General features: G+C 38.6%; 1 protein-coding gene across 1 annotated transcript in view; it reads left to right on the top strand.

The window, feature by feature from the left end:
* Positions 1-1,250: 1,250 nt before the first annotated feature.
* LOC148904079 (piezo-type mechanosensitive ion channel component 2) overlaps positions 1,251-14,185 on the top strand; it is a 34,644-nt gene continuing 21,709 nt past the window's right edge. Inside the window, exons 1-19 of the mRNA XM_089013747.1 lie at positions 1,251-2,193; positions 3,399-3,494; positions 5,236-5,337; positions 5,437-5,482; positions 6,621-6,780; positions 6,857-7,058; positions 7,286-7,499; positions 7,592-7,757; positions 8,219-8,311; positions 8,927-8,965; positions 9,212-9,347; positions 9,565-9,710; positions 9,801-10,067; positions 10,182-10,290; positions 10,377-10,498; positions 11,329-11,388; positions 13,324-13,472; positions 13,535-13,699; positions 13,780-13,821. Coding sequence (XP_088869873.1) covers positions 2,130-2,193; positions 3,399-3,494; positions 5,236-5,337; positions 5,437-5,482; positions 6,621-6,780; positions 6,857-7,058; positions 7,286-7,499; positions 7,592-7,757; positions 8,219-8,311; positions 8,927-8,965; positions 9,212-9,347; positions 9,565-9,710; positions 9,801-10,067; positions 10,182-10,290; positions 10,377-10,498; positions 11,329-11,388; positions 13,324-13,472; positions 13,535-13,699; positions 13,780-13,821 — 2,378 coding nt within the window. The 5' untranslated portion in view covers positions 1,251-2,129. The remainder of the gene's footprint in view (positions 2,194-3,398; positions 3,495-5,235; positions 5,338-5,436; positions 5,483-6,620; positions 6,781-6,856; positions 7,059-7,285; positions 7,500-7,591; positions 7,758-8,218; positions 8,312-8,926; positions 8,966-9,211; positions 9,348-9,564; positions 9,711-9,800; positions 10,068-10,181; positions 10,291-10,376; positions 10,499-11,328; positions 11,389-13,323; positions 13,473-13,534; positions 13,700-13,779; positions 13,822-14,185) is intronic.

The following is a 14,185-nucleotide window of genomic DNA, read 5'->3' as shown; positions in this document are numbered from 1 at the left end:
GAACGCCCCTGACCGAAAAAAAGACACATTGTAGCAGTCCTTCCATCATGTCAATGTATTTTGCTGTACTTGTTTGGTCTAAAAACCTCGTGTTGCACCAAAAAGCCGCCAGAAGAGGGCGACCAAGCTGCATGTAAGGAATTTGTCAGCCTGTGGAAACGGGCTGATTAATTCCTCATAGGAGGGTGGGCGCCATTTTCTGCCTCTTTTTGGGTTATACATTTCCCCCCAATGTTGCCTCAAAATGGCACGGAATAAATTATTTAATCGATTGCAAACATCTATGCTTTCCTCTTCAGAACTATTTGAATCATATGCATAACTTGATGTGTAACAAGAAAGTATATTCTCCGAATCTGAAGCCATTGTTTTGATTCTCCAGCAATGCAAGACGTCTTGGCGTGACGTCACGAACTGGGGGCGGGACATTCTGAAAATGCCCAATTCGCAGCTCAATCTTTTGCAGATTTTGGACACTTTAAGTCATTTTTATTTGTGTTTTGCATTTGAATAAAAATATCATACGGAGTGTTTTGGGTATTTTAGATGCTATAAAACGTTTTTCTGATGTCAGTTAGGAAACAAAAAAGTGATGTCGGTTGTCCTTTAAAACAAAGGTAAAGTCAGTGGCTTTAATGACGGTTTTAGTTTTCTGCCCAATCAGACTATCTTGACTGTGTGCTGTCAATCAAAAAGAGCGAGATCAAAGCGAGACGGAAGGAGGGAGCTGTAGTTGTTATGCCAAAAGCTTGGTTGACTTAAAATATACACGGTGGACATTTATGCATATTTATACATATGTTCCAATTGATGGTCCTCAAAATGACAATTGGCTGTCGAGGAATGCAGCCTACAAAAGTGATCCAACGCAGCCATTGCTGGGAACCCATCTCAGTGGAAATGAGATGGCTACATGAATTTAGACACCCGCATTTAGAGTCGTGATTGATCATATATACCATATACGACTGTTTGCCACCACCAATGAAGTCAGTGTGGAAAAAAAAAATCACAGGATAATTGCTCCACAAAATTCTTTAGATGCATTCAAAAACCTAGTTTTTTATTATGTTGATGTTGAGGGAAACTGCTCATTTTGGGCTTTTGGATTGTGGGTCTTCGGCCAGAGGGAACGGTTGACGTTGGACTGGTTGCCAGTCACAAGGACATAAAAAACTGAAAAGTGAGATCTAAAATTGAACAGAAGGTGGCAGCACTCTTCCAACTCTTTGCAGAACGCCACTATCGACTCTCAACTGGACCGGGGCCTGCTCGTACAGTACTGTATTAGCGTTATTACCTTTTATTTATATCAAAACTGTGTGCATGTGGTGAAGCACACAGTTCTCCTGCCTCATGATAGGGGGCGCTGGTGATTAGAAATTCTTGTTGCGCCTCCCCGGCTGCAGAATAATAGAATTAGTGAGAGCAAGCTACGGTAAACAGTTAGCAAGTTAAGTGCAACCATCCAGTCATTTTTTCGTGTTGCTCGGCCTTATTTTAAGAATGGAGGATTACATATCTGAATTGAAAGAAATAGAGAGACTTTTAAAAGTGAAGAAAGATAAGGAAGGCTTCTACAAAGAAGTTATTGATGCCTTTCTTCAGAAGGAGCGGCGCATGGACTTCATTTATAAGTAAATGTTACACGATAATTACGTTTTTTTAATTCTTTTTTTTCGATGCTACAGTTTATATAAAGAATGCTGACATGACATTTTAAACAAAACATGTTAACGGTTGCCAATCAAATGGTGAATAAGCTACTATGTAGAGTTCATGTTTGTAAATCTAACTGTGATGACGTCAGTGCCTCACCAGCCATGAACATCACCGCACGTCACTGGTCACAAGCCATTAGTATGTTTGAGAGAGAAAGAGATAGAAAGGTGAGGGAGGGGAAAAGAAGTACTGGAAGAGAGCAAAGGCGCTCTTCATCCTCATACTCGAGAGGAGACCTCTTCTCGTGTCCATTGGGCTCCGAAAATCCCAAACTTTATTCCGTCCCGGTCTCTCCATCTTGGATCGTGTGTGAGACCATGAATATTTTCAAGACATTCATATGCTTGTGAGGACCATTACATCATTGATATAAGGGAGGAAGATAATCATTTTTACAGGAGGAAGTCATGGCAGGGGATTTGGTCGTCGGGATGCTGTACAACTTATTGCTGCCACTCACTCTGCTAGCTGGTGAGTCTTTCATGCTTGAACCAAAAAAAAATCACCCATAAAAGAGAGGTGATAACTAAACAATTCACTGTAATGTTTAAAAAATTTACAAGAGTCTAAATTCACGGTTAAAGATAAGTATGATGCATGGAAGATGTTTCTCGTGTATTCCAAAATAAAAGAGGATACAAATCCAATCAGTGCCCGTTTTCAAATTTTTTTTTTTAATTTCCTCCAATTGTTTTGCTTTAGAAACAATGGAAACAATCCTTGATATTGTCTTTCAAGGGATGCCGAACATACGAAGACGGCGAACGATATTTCATGGCTTAAGCAGCATTTATTCAATCCTTCACAAATTTATGAGCTCATCTGTTATAAAAATTAGGAGATCATCCGGCATCATGTAATAAGCTAATGCTGACTATTTCAAATATAGTAACTGTGTCCTACTTTTGACAGAAATGAGCAATTTCAAACTGAATTCTCCTTTCATACACACATTCGATATTTGATGATATTTCATCAAACATATTTATGCCCCACAAATAGTTTTTGCAACTTAATACAAACGAATTTAATATGAATTAAACATTTTGTTGAAGTCATGATGCATTGTTAAACTCCATTTTGTAAAATAAATCAGTTAGATTACAAATCCTACTCATTCTAGTCATAATAAATGATAACTAACAACCAAAAATATTATTGTTATCATGCTAATAATACGACTAATAATGATGATGGTGATGATGATCTTTGTTTGAATTACCTATACATATTTGTAACTCTTGTTCACTGGGTTTGTGATGTGGATAATAATAATAATAATAATAATAATAATAATAATAATAATAATAATAATAATTATTATTATTATTATTATTATTATTTTTATTATTATTAATATTATTATTATTATTATTATTATCATTATTTTTAATATAATATAATATAATATAATATAATATAATATAATATAATATAATATAATATAATATAATATAATAATTATTATTACTGTTGTTGTTAGATTTCTTCAATGCATGTTTTAAATGACTTATCATAATCAATGTTGGGAAAAGAAACAATTGAAAGTATTTGGTCTCATGACAGATAAGGTGTTGCATGAACCTACAACTCATAGCACAATGGCAAATAATGTAGTGTTAAACACAAATGGTTGAAGTTGATTAAATAAATGTGAATGTATTTTCTCAACACAGCTGCCGCTTTCCGATACAATGGACTGTCTGTTGTCTACTTCGTGTTTCTACTCACCTTGCCATTGATGCCAACCCCAAGTTTGCTCACACTGAAAGGTGAGAGTCCTCTGAATTTTTACGTTATTCCCATCGTAACCCACCCAATTCACAAGAATTATACAGCTACTGTATTCACCCATCATTTTTCTACCGTTGGTGTCTTAATCAAGGTCAGCTCGACTCTCTCCCATCTGATTTTAGATGAGGAGCACTGAACCATTTGCCAGCCAATCGCATTGAAACTCATCGATAAGTGTTGTGACTTTTTACTATTACCTCAACTTGCAAAAAGCTTCTTGTGAACTATGATAAAAGAGAAGTATAGTAAAAGTTTTGGCTGACTATATTCAAATAAATAAGCAATCACACACACACGCACACACACACACACACACACACACACACACACACACACACACACACACACACACACACACACACACACACACACACACACACACACACACACAGTGTAAAAGGGATGTGGTAGGAATCGTCAAATCAATTATACATAGCTTGGTAATTACAGCGAGGAATTAAAAGATGTACTGTCAGCATTCTACCATTCTTTTACTGTCCATCTAAAAACTGTTTGCCTTTCAGTCTTTGAGTCTCTTTAAGCTCCATCCAGCCCACAATGATGCTCACCCTCCAACTATGAGCTTCCTCACATCAGCCTAAGTGTGTGTGTGAGAGGGGGGAGGTGAGAATGAGAGAGAGACACAGAGAGAGAGGAAGAGAGAGAGAGTTCATACAGTTTATAGGACCGGTACAAGTGACACGAAGCTCTTTAAAAAAAGAACATCAATAGCAAACTTGCTTGCTCAGCCAGAATCACTAATACTATGTAAAATTGATTAAACTATCTTTTACAAACACACTACTAAGCTTCAGTGTGATACAAAAGTCCACTATGAATCACAAAAAATGGGGTAACGATATTTAAAAATCCAAAGATTCTGTTAAAGGGTCAAACTGACTCCATTATTAAATCAGCCAAACTGCTGTGAAAAGACTCAAACACCCAATCATTAATTTTTACTCAATATAAAAGTCAAGTCAAAGTCAGCTTTATTGTCAAATATGCTAATATCAGTGTTTGAAATAACATCTGCCCGGAGGGCCGGGGCGTACAACTTTCAAAACGTCTCGCCCCGGGTGACCGACAACTTCTTCAAGAAAAAAAAAAGATTATTTTCAAATCAAATATTTGTTTTATTCACTAAAGCAATATCTACAAGCAAACCGCTACAAGCCAGGTGGACTCCTCTTTCTAAGCTTTCAAAACTTTCAAGTAGGCTTTTCAGTCACGGTATAGTCCGAAGCCGTGCCGAATATGCAAATTGTTTCGTGCTTCGGACTATACCGTGACTGAAAAGTGTACTTGAGAGTTTTGAAAGCCGCTTAGAAAGGATGCTAAGCAAGGGAGCATTTGTGGTCGGTATTTCCTTAATTAAAAAAATCCTTTATACTTCACAACAATGTATTTTTTTTTTTGCGATTAGTCATCTTATTGTGTTTCAAGTTGTGAAAAATGGGGCAGGCAACTTTATGGCCGGGCAGGCAACTTTTCAGAGTTGTCTGCCCGGATGTCCGCTAACTTTTTGTCATGAGTTTCAGACACTGCTAATATGCATGACATACAGCAGAGTGGGTTGACCTTCCACTCAGTGTAAATGTCTGTACAGTTGTTTGTCCTAACATGCACCCCACAACCTTGAACAAGATAAAATATGTTTGAAAATGGATCTGAGAATGTTGTACCCCACTTTACATAACACTTTATTTTTCTCTTCAGGGAACACGGGACAATTCCTGCGGAGGATCATTTACGCTAGTTTGATGTTTCTCACCCTGCAATGCTTTATGCAGATCCCTTTTGCCTACGTCACCCCACATGGTAGAGTAAACTCAAAGCGATAGTTTCAGTTTTCCAAAAATCACAGATTGCTAGCTCAAAGTGTCTTTTGTGCTTCACCTGATGTTTTTTTTTCAACAGTGAGTGGCTACTGGGATGACTTCCTCTACCACGTGGGCATTGTGAGGTATGAGATTTCATTTGGCTTTGAACATTTACACACAAAAAATAATGAAGCACTGTGAATATTATAAAGACATAAACAGTAAAATGGCAACTTGAAGTGTACTTGTGGTGATCAGAAAGAATAATATCAACTGGTTATCAAGAAAAACTGCATTTAAGCACATTTTTAGTCATGCTGGTTGAATCAAAGCAAGTTTATGATAGTCAGTTCACAGAATATGTTGGCCGTCTGTTTCCCCATCATTACCTTGAAACTGGCCCTCTAAGGTATACTGTATTTTCCGGTGTGTAAGGCCCACTGGAGTATAAGGCGCGCCCCCAATGAATGTATTTTAAAACTGTTTTCATATATATAAGACGCACCGGACTATAAGGCGCACCATAAATGAATGATAAAAGCTTTCCAAACATAATATATAATATATGAAAGTTTTCTAAATGTAAGGCACACCACACTGCCACCAGGCAGTCCGGAATTTCAACTCCCTCCCAGCCCTGCCCACCCTGCACCTTCCCACTGCCACACTCACCGAACTCTGAGTACACGCTACACGCTGTACTATCATCCTGAACAATTTTTTGTTCTTCTAATTTTTTTTCTGAAAGTCCTCACTTCAACCCTTTTTTGTTGTTTGTTTTTGCATTACTACATTACGTCACTTTATATACGTCACTACCTCACTTTACATTCAGAAATTACATGTATTGTCTGTTGTCAATTGTATGTGTTTTTTTAGCCACGTTAGAAGTGCCTTGCACACTGGGTCCGAGAGGACATTAATTTTATCCGAGCTGTATGTCATGCATATTAGCATATTTGACAATAAAGCTGACTTTGACTATAAGGTGCTACAGTAGAGGCTGGGCTTTCGCAATACTTCTTCTACGGGGGAAATGGAGTTGGTGGCTTCTGATAGAAGTTGTGAAACCTGTTGTGGTCAATATTACTTCATATGTAAGGCGCCCCTGCGTGTAAGGCGCAGGGTTATCTATTCAAGAAAATCAAGGCTTTTGGGTGCGCCTTATACACCGGAAAATACGGTATTTTAACTTAACCTGGGTCTCATAGATGTAATTTATTTCACCTACCAACAAAAATTGAGAACATTTGGTTTGTATATATACATCTTTGTTCCTAGATTCAGTTCGGTCGATCCAGGCAACATTATACGCCTCCTGGCACCTGATTTGGGCCTTCTAGTCTCCACTCTTTCAATACAAAGACTCTGCAAAAAGCTACTACGAGCTGTACCTCAGGTCAACCTCCATGAAAATGGAATCCCTCCCTCTGACTCCGAGGTAAGGAGACAGGAAGGTAAGGTGAGTCAGGAATCTACAGGGACATACCTGATTTTGGTTCTTTATGGTCTGGCAGGACCCGGACACCTCTGACACAGAGTCCGAAGGAGGGAGTGAGTCCTCTGACAGCTCGGATGAGAGCACGGTACCGGTTGAGTCGGTTCCACCTCAGTTTGTTCAGAAACTGCTGATGTTTGCGGCTGCCTTTCGACTACTGTTATCAGCCATCATGAACACAGCGGGGAAAGTGGTTGTCACGTTGCTTTTGGGACTGGCAGGTAAATTGCAGAAGGCGACACTGTAAAGATAACGGAATTGGGACATGGTCAATTATAATTTTAGAAAGTGGAAATCTGTCATCGGTCCCCCGTTACACCCAGAATAGCTTCCATTGTCATGTGTACGTGACCCCCAAAAAAACCAGGGAGGCAGGAAACCTATGGATTCTGGTGAACGCTTGAATTTTACCTTGTTTACATACTGTACATGTATGTATATGCCCCAGGTATCATACTTCCATCCCTCACCTCTGCTGTATATTTTGGGACATTCCTTGGATTGGTGTGGTGGTGGGTGATTGGCAGATCAACCAGTCTGCTTCTATTCAGCTCTCTATGTGTTATGATGACAATCTTCAGTGGCGGGCACCTTCTAGCACTTTATGTCTACCAGCTGCCCCTGTCCCAGCAGCTAGTTCCACCTGATGATATATATGCAAGGTACGCCATTATCCAAATAGTGTATTGGTATTTAATTGTAGATTTCAGTGTTGTGTTTTACTTATCCTCTTGGATGTCTATTCATGTCTCAGGTTGTTTGGAATGACAGGAGTGATTCGAACCAACAGTTCTGACCCGCACATGCTTGCTTTGCAACCCAACGTTAGCTGGATTGACTTTATCAATCCGTTAGTCCTGCTGCTGCTGTATTACACTCTGGTTACGCTGTTGCACAAATGGATCCATATTACAGAGGAGGTTGGTTAAAATTGCGTTTATCTTTGTGCTGTTTGGCTAACGTAAATAAAAATGTTTTCTATAATGTTCGCAAATCATCCCAAAAATTTAATGGAAAAAAAATTAGGGGCGCAATAACACAATGTCCAAATCCATTCTGTATTCGTCTTCTTGAGACTTCAGAAATAAAAAAATCAGAACGTTTTTAATAGTGCCACAATGGGGAAATTTGCAAATTTGCCTCTTGGAGCTAAGTCTGGGTTTGTTTATCCGCTTCCCTTAGAGGTGTTCAGTCTAGTTTTTTTTGTTTGTTTGTTTGTTTTCTTTTGCATTCCCCTCCCTAATATTCTTCTTTTCCTTTGCAAAATAGGAATCACTGTAAAAAATAGTGGGCAACCATTCTTGAAATCCCTGTGGGTCTTTTTTGTTGGTCTTTTTTATATTTATTTTTAGGTTATTAATTGTTGTGTTTATTTCTTTAGGATAATGATGACCGTGATGAGAGTGCAGTCTACAGTACAGATACTCCGCCAAGTTTCTCCAGAGTGGTGTACATCTCAGGAGATAAGCATGATGTAAATACCAAGCACTCTCTGTACATCATGGGTTTATCTTGAATTAGTTACGTACTTCAAATCACGTTCTTTAGTTTTGATATGATTTTTTATTTTTATGCAGACTCATACTTCTCAACTATCCGGTTCTGTTGAATATTTTTGCGTTTGTGTTTACAGTATTCATTGTAGTTGAGGTGTTCATCTTGGTTTATTATACATACACTTAAAGGACAACTGACACCATTTTTTGTTTCCTAACTGACATCAGAAAAACGTTTTATAGCATCTAAAATACCCAAAACACGCAGTATGATATTTTTAGTCAAATGCAAAACACCAATAAAAATGACTTAAAGTGTGTCACTTTTCAGTCAATGTAATGACTGTATTCAATAATGTATTATTTAATAGTTTTTTTTTTTGCATTATTCTACTTACAATAAAGTAGTAAAGTAGGTTACTATCCTTCATTATTTTATATTTAAGCAGTTTGCATGGTTTTTGTTGTATTTTTTGAATTGAAGTTTACCCCACGTGGTTTGCTATCAATTAGCAATTCTGGCACTATTTCCATCCAAACATTTGCTAGAATGACGAAATGATCCAGAATGTGTTTTCCCCCCTTAATTTCAGCTTTTGAGCAGCACAGAAGAGGAAACATATCTACCAAATTTTTTTTTTTTTTTGTTCTTTTGACTTCAAGACGGCGCCGCAAGAGTGGCTGCCTTTCCAGCAGCTCATGTATTTCGTTTTTCTACTTTCATTCCTTTCATCACTTTGCTGCTGTGAAATGTAAATTTCTCCACTGTGAGACTAATAAAGGCATATCCAATCCAATCCAATCCAAATGAGGTGCAATTTTTTTTGGTTCTTTTTTTTATGGTCCTAATTTTCACCATTCTGTATATTGTCTTTCCAAAGTCAATGATCTTCATGAGGCATAATTCATGGCAAGGTGTCTCTGGAGAGGATCAAGGAAGCTTGCTGGGAGGTGCCGGATATACCAACTGTTATCCTCTCCCACAGTATGCAGGGATACATTTGCCAACGGATGGTATACACAATCAAATACACCAAAAGATGTTTTCATTTCTTTTTTAGTTTATTGCTGCATTGGATGTTAAACATAACTGCTAATACAGTAAAGTCTCGTTATATCGATATCGGATATATCGATAGTCCCGGTTATATCGATATTTTTTCGGACTCCCTTGAATATCGATATAACAAGACTTTACTGTATTTGTTTTTATCTTTTCTGCTCGGGACAGAGAGCCAAAGTGAAATGGAAAGAACTGACCGGTCCTTGGCAAGTCTGACCGAAATGTCTCCTTCCGACTCAAAACCAAGTGGTCTGGTCATCTTTGGTAGATTGATCCAAAAACACAGCTATGTCAGCGGCCTCATCATCATGATGGTACAAAGTCAGCAATCAACTGACAAAAAACCCATCACACAAGTTAACTTCGGCAATAGTTTTGTTCTATTCACCCTGTGTGCTCTGAAGGTATGGAGTATCACCTACAACAACTGGCTGACCTTTGCCTTGCTGGTATGGTCCTGCATCATTTGGATGATGCGCGACCGACGGCGGTATGCTATGATGTCAGCCCCCTTCCTGGCTGTGTATGGCACCGTCCTTGTAGTTTTGGGCTTTGTCAGTGGTTTACGCCTGAGCCGGGCTGAGCTGTACCCAGGTCTGCCCCCGGCTGTCATCGCGGATTTTGACCTGAATAGTTATCACCCTGCACCCTGCATCCACTTGGGACCAAAGGTAATGTAAAGATATCTGAAAAGAAAGGCTATCTAAAACTATGTGTTGTTTAGAGTGACGAATAAGTGAAGAATGTCAATGTTTGTCAAGACTGAAGTGCTGCTGTGCTTGCAGGTATTCTACAGCTTCAGCTTCTGGTTGATGTTTCGTCAGCGGTTGAAGGAAAGACAAGAGGAGCAGAGGCTGAAGTCCAAATCACTTGATGAAGTCAAAGTTATTCAACGTAATTTCATTGTCTTTGTTTGTCATGGAGATATCACTTCATGTGTGTTAAAACTTTGATTCTCTTGTGTTCTGACCTTTTTTCAGCAGAAGAAAATCAGCCGTCACCAATTGTGACTATGCTCATCTCAGGAGTGAAGGGGGTCCTGGTTAAATACTGGATACTCTTTTGTTGCTCCATGTTCTTTGTGGTCAGCTTCTCTGGAACGGTACACACGCACCGATAAACAGTAAAAAAAAAAAAAAAATGTTAAAAAAAACACTTGGGTGCTTGCCGGATTAATTACAGTGCCTGAAACTCATGAAAAAAAGTTAGCAGACACCTCTGAAAAGTTGCCTGTCCGGCCATAAAGTTGCCTGCCCCATTTTTCACAAATTGAAACAATAAGACGACTAATCGCAAAAAAAAACATTGTTGCGAAGTATAAAGGGTTTTTTTTTATTAAGCAAGTACCTAGCACAAATGCTCCCTTGCTTAATTTATGGTAAATATCCCTTGCTGAAGATTTTGCTCCAGTTGTCGTTTGTCGTCATGGTGCACAATGCAATGTTTGTGTTGTCTGCTAAAATCCACGTGGACTCCTCTTTCTAAGCACCTTTCAAAACTCTCAAGTACACTTTACAGTCACGGTATAGTCCGAAGCACGAAATAGGCTTCTGATTGGCTGACGTACCGAGTATGCAAATTGCCAAATGAACGTTGGTTTGGCAATTTGCATTGCTTCGGACTATACCGTGACTGTCAAGTGTACTTGAGAGTTTTGAAACACGCTTAGAAAGAGGAGTCCACGTGGCTTGTAGCAATTTGCTTCTAGCTTTTGCTTTATTGAATAAAACAAACCTTTGATTTGAAAAATAATTGGCCATGATTGAAGATCCACTAGCTTATACCCATCTGTGAAATTACCTACAGCAGGTCTTCCGTTTAACCCATCTTTGTGCAGAGTTACACTGGTCGTATTTCAATTTGTGGTCATAGAAAACATGATCGTAATAGAAATGTACCGTATCTAACCTTGACGTTATTTTATTTGCCTAGGTGGTTGTCTACAAGATTCTTTACATTGTTCTCTTCCTCTCCTTCGTCGTCCTCTATCAGGTCTGTTATCCAATCCTCAATGTGTTATTCGAGTTGCTCAAAATGCGTTGTACAGCACACCAGTGCCACCATACTACCATGATAATATCTGACAGCATCAGTCAAAAGATTATTACCTATTTTTGTAAAGGTGGATATGATGATGCAATTCTTTTTTTTTCTTCATGAGACTCTGATCGAAGTAATTTTTACAAAGGTTCATCTCTTCAGGAGGTCTTCAATTGTATCTATGCCTAGACAAGGCATAAACATACCCAAAGTGGTCCTCTCTATTGATTTTAATTCATCCTGTAAATGCACACACGTCCATTTTTGCTCTCATTTCCCTGGTTTTCCTCACACCCTTCTTTTGTTTCTGCTGACCTTTTAGAAACATGCTGCACACTTAGCACACAAAGGCCTAATGGCTGCAAAGGTTGTGGGTAAAAGACACCATTAATTCTCCATTTGGATACTGTCAGCAACCCTGCGGTCTATTTGTTTTCATGAGTAGGGACGGTACTTCCTTAAAAGATAAACAGGAACATTAAAGGACAACCGACGCTTCCGGACAAGTTGTGTCCATAATTTGTAAAATCACTTCAAATGACTTCTACTGAGCGTATTTTACAAAGATTCCACCGCATATAGCGATATTTTACATTTTAAGACTCTCGATGAATAGTGTTTGATTTTAAACTGTAATAAAGAACTCGCTCACAGATTTTCATTGTTTTAACTGTGCAATTACAGGCAGAAAATCCCCTCATATTTCGAAAATTAAAAATTCCATTATTTCCTTATTATTTGTCATAGAACAATACATCATTTGAAAGCTATTTAAATGCACATTAATATGGCATTAGAAAATGTGTGATGAATTATTATTGAACATTTTTGTCACATCCCTACAATATGGTCCCACATTCAAGCTTTCCTTTCCGCTTGTTATAAAAAGAAAATGCCAGTGTTATTCATGATGTAAAATGGGGAGTTGGTTCGTTGTTGTGAATAGACTTCTACTTACGAAACGGCAAAAAAAAGGTGGATTCCATTAGAACGAGGCTTTACCGAAAGGACATTTGCACCGCACTACTATCGAAAACACACTTTTCCCGGCAACTAAATCACTTCTTGCTTTTCCTTCTTCGACAGCCAATCAGAAGTTATCAACATAAAAAAATGTCAAAGCAATTATTAAAACTAAATCACTTACTGCTTTTCTTAAACTTTAACAGCCAATCAGAAGATATCAACTGATAGAGAACAAGAAGTTATCATATTTAAAATCTTTCATGCTGATGTATGCTTAGTCAACACTTGTGCCTCAATACACAATTGAAGCACAGACAACCTGGGGTCAATCAGGTCAACAGGTGCGAGACGAATAAAGGCAAAATAATCCAATCCAATCCAGACACAGCAAATTAAACTGTCAGCTTCACAGGAGTAATTTAGGACTTGGGGAACTCCTTATCACATGACTAATTTAGGACTTCAAACTCCTTATCACAGGAAGATGTCATTAGCCAGGTTACACAATGTTTTATTGCTTACAGCTGTTGGTGCTCAGAACGTCCAGAGGCGTGGTATTCTAATCAAGAAAACTATGTTTTACTAATGCATCACTTTAATTTGCATGTACTCTCAATAAATAGCTTGGCAGAGGGCCGCAGAATTCAGACGTATGTCATGAAAGACTGCGTTTCCTGCCGGCAGTAGGGACAATCTTTCTGGTTCCGAGTCTCTGTCCACAGTGTCCGACTGTCATATCTCTGACATCAACATAAAAAAAATGTCAAAGCAATTATTAAACGACAGTATGTAAGTTCGGTTATAATAACACGAAATAATATGATGCTCAAACATAAAATAATAATCATTCATGAAATAAATATAGTATTATAGTAATGCATCTTGCAAATTATGAAGCTATGCTATGTTTCTGGAACTTAGGTCCGTTTTGACTTGTGGCGTCGCTACCTGAAGATGTTCTGGGCGGTAGTTGTTGGCTATTCTATGCTGGTGTTGATCGCCATCTACATGTACCAATTCCGAAGCGTGTCCGCACTTTTCCGACAGATAATGGGGATGTCCGAGGATGGGTGAGTAGACGAATGTGACACCCATATTCTGGGTTTGAGTTTCACCTTGTATCCTCAATTAGTCTTCGAGATCTGGGTTTGGAACGCTTTGACACGGTGGAGCTTTTTGCCCGTATCCTACTTCCCGCGGCCTTCCTCTTGGCTTGTATTCTCCAGCTGCATTACTTCAACTCCGACTTCCTGACCCTCAGTGACATCGACAATGTCATCGTCAGAGAAGTACCCAGGTGTGCGAGGGTCATTTTTTCGAACTTTGTAGTAAAAGCATCAATTAAATTGTTTTTTTCTTCATTCATTCTTTATTTAGAGAAGAAGAACTAAGAAATTCAGTCTTCATGATTTCTGACCTGTAAGTCATCACGCCTTCTTGCATGTTTTCAGGTGAATTGATTTTGCACCAAGAACATTATCATGTCAAAGCCGCAGAGAGCATTAAAGGACAACCGACGCCCTCGGACAAGTTGTGTCCATAATTTGTAAAATCACTTCAAATGACTTTTACTGAGCGTATTTTACAAAGATTCCACCGCATATAGCTATAGTTTACGTTTTAAGACTCGCGCTGAATATTCCGGAAGTCTGGTTTTTGAGTTGGTGACGAGTTCTCACCCTACGTCACTGAAGGAACGCCCCTGACCGAGAAAGTGACACACAATGCATTTTGCGGTACTTTGTTTGGTCTGAAAACTTCGTGGTGATTCATGTTGATAGCG

The sequence above is a fragment of the Hippocampus bargibanti genome, linkage group LG01, assembly GCF_051943395.1.
Source record: "Hippocampus bargibanti isolate YZ-2025 linkage group LG01, ASM5194339v1, whole genome shotgun sequence".
Taxonomy (NCBI): Eukaryota; Metazoa; Chordata; class Actinopteri; order Syngnathiformes; family Syngnathidae; genus Hippocampus; species Hippocampus bargibanti.
Note: the sequence above shows the minus strand (reverse complement) of the source record. Positions and strands in the feature narration are given on the sequence as shown.